This window comes from Olea europaea, unplaced genomic scaffold (assembly GCF_002742605.1).
Source record: "Olea europaea var. sylvestris unplaced genomic scaffold, O_europaea_v1 scaffold2033, whole genome shotgun sequence".
Lineage (NCBI taxonomy): Eukaryota > Viridiplantae > Streptophyta > Magnoliopsida > Lamiales > Oleaceae > Olea > Olea europaea.
The window spans coordinates 82801-84788 of NW_019238230.1; the positions used below are offsets into that span (position 1 = coordinate 82801).

Below are 1988 nucleotides of genomic sequence, written 5' to 3' on the forward strand. Positions count from 1 at the left end.
TATATATATATATATATATATATATATATATATATATTCCTTATCTGAATCAAATGCTAAGAAAGCCCAATACATAGAAGAGCTTTTATGGGCCCATATTTGACATATCACCTGGTAACCAGTGTGGCCCAATCCCACAATAAAACCCTAATGGTGCCTATCTATATAAACGTACGCTAACCAGAAAAATATTTTTGCATCAGAAAGTACAGCGCCGACGAGGAAAATGCAGATCTTCGTGAAAACGCTCACCGGGAAAACCATAACGCTCGAGGTCGAGTCGAGCGATACTATTGACAATGTCAAAGCCAAAATTCAAGACAAAGAAGGTATTTTTTTTTTTTTTGTCGAATAATCGTAATTCATTCATTTGTTTAACTTATGTATCATTTTGTATTTTTTAATAATTTCGATATTTTTAGGAATTCCCCCGGATCAGCAGCGATTGATATTTGCTGGAAAGCAGCTGGAAGATGGCCGCACCCTTGCTGATTACAATATTCAGAAAGGTGAATTTTAAGCATCAAGATTTGTTCCTTTCTGGATTCGGATTGGTATTTATGATTGAAAATTTGTCTCTGTAGAGTCGACTTTGCATTTGGTTCTCAGGCTGCGTGGAGGTATTATTGAGCCGTCGTTGATGGCTTTGGCTAGGAAGTATAACCAAGATAAGATGATCTGCCGCAAGTAAGTTCTTCGATGAAAACGGCTTATAATTGGTTGTTTTTATGTCGATGAATAATTGCATTAGTTTATACAGCTACATTTGCTGTTGCTATTCTTAGTTTTATTTATTTATTATTTTTTTTAATGATTGTGCAATAGAATTGTGTTGAAAGAAGGAAAAGATTCATAACCTATTATATTCTACTTTTAAATGCTGCTTGTAACATTAAATCTCCTGGGATGCATCATTTTTGCTGTCTTTCTGTTTGTGAGCAGAGTGGAAATGTATCTAGAATTTATTTATTTTTCACTAGGATTTTGTATGAATATGTATAATTTGAAAATTTGTCGTTTAACGTGACACTAACAGAAAAAATATTCACGTCTTAAATGATGCAATTGGTAGATAAAAATCTCTGATATGCCACTGATGTGTTGTGCACTATATTAGAAACAGATTTCCTATTTATATGAAGCATAGTAGGGGAATTTAAAAAAAGGGTAACATAGTATAGTTACAAATTTACTAGCAGTGATGCACCACAGTGGTTCCATTCATTAACCAGAAAGGAATTAATAATTGTATGTGTGTACATGAAGCTGATCATAATTACAGATCTAGCTTTTAATGGACTTCTTAACATAATGGTTCTCGACTTATGCCGTTTGTCATACTTCTAAGCTCAGATGACTTGTCAAACATACAAAATATGGTATTTTCTTTTATAATCTTGGTTTTTTTACAAGTCTTATTTTATATGTTTGAAAATTCAAAAACCAAAACAGACCCTCAAGTTATCTGGTCAATGTCTTTTGTTATCCTATCCACTCTATGACAAGTAAGATTATCATTTGAATACATGTTGGGCTTTTATCTAGGGTGCTGGAAGCTGATCAGGTAGGAGCATAATGTAACTTCATATATTCTGGTTGACTTAGACCCTTAAGTATAGGGATTGTATACGTGATATTCTAACAAAATGCTATAATTTACCTTGATGCCTCTATAGCACGGACAATCTAACTAGGGTAGCGTGTCCGTATCAAACATGTGTCGATACCAACACTTTTTGGACACTCTACGATAATCATTTTTCTTTCTTAGTATAGCTATTATATATTTTTAATTCAAAATTATTAGTAAATAACAAAAAGTACTCATATTTAGGCCCTGTTTGAGCTCCATTTTTACCTCATTAAAATGAAAAATAAGACCGTTATCCATCACATCAAACCACCATTTTTGAATTTTTATCTCTTGTATGGGGCCCCATAACGGCTCTATTTTTCATTCTTATTCTACAAATAATGTGGCTCAAACG

At 33.0% G+C, this 1988-nt stretch overlaps 1 protein-coding gene across 1 annotated transcript in view; it reads left to right on the forward strand.

The window, feature by feature from the left end:
- Positions 1-173: 173 nt before the first annotated feature.
- The window catches only part of LOC111379784 (ubiquitin-60S ribosomal protein L40), a 2723-nt gene continuing 908 nt past the window's right edge, over positions 174-1988 (forward strand). Inside the window, exons 1-3 of the mRNA XM_023003224.1 lie at positions 174-329; positions 423-509; positions 585-687. Coding sequence (XP_022858992.1) covers positions 227-329; positions 423-509; positions 585-687 — 293 coding nt within the window. The 5' untranslated portion in view covers positions 174-226. The remainder of the gene's footprint in view (positions 330-422; positions 510-584; positions 688-1988) is intronic.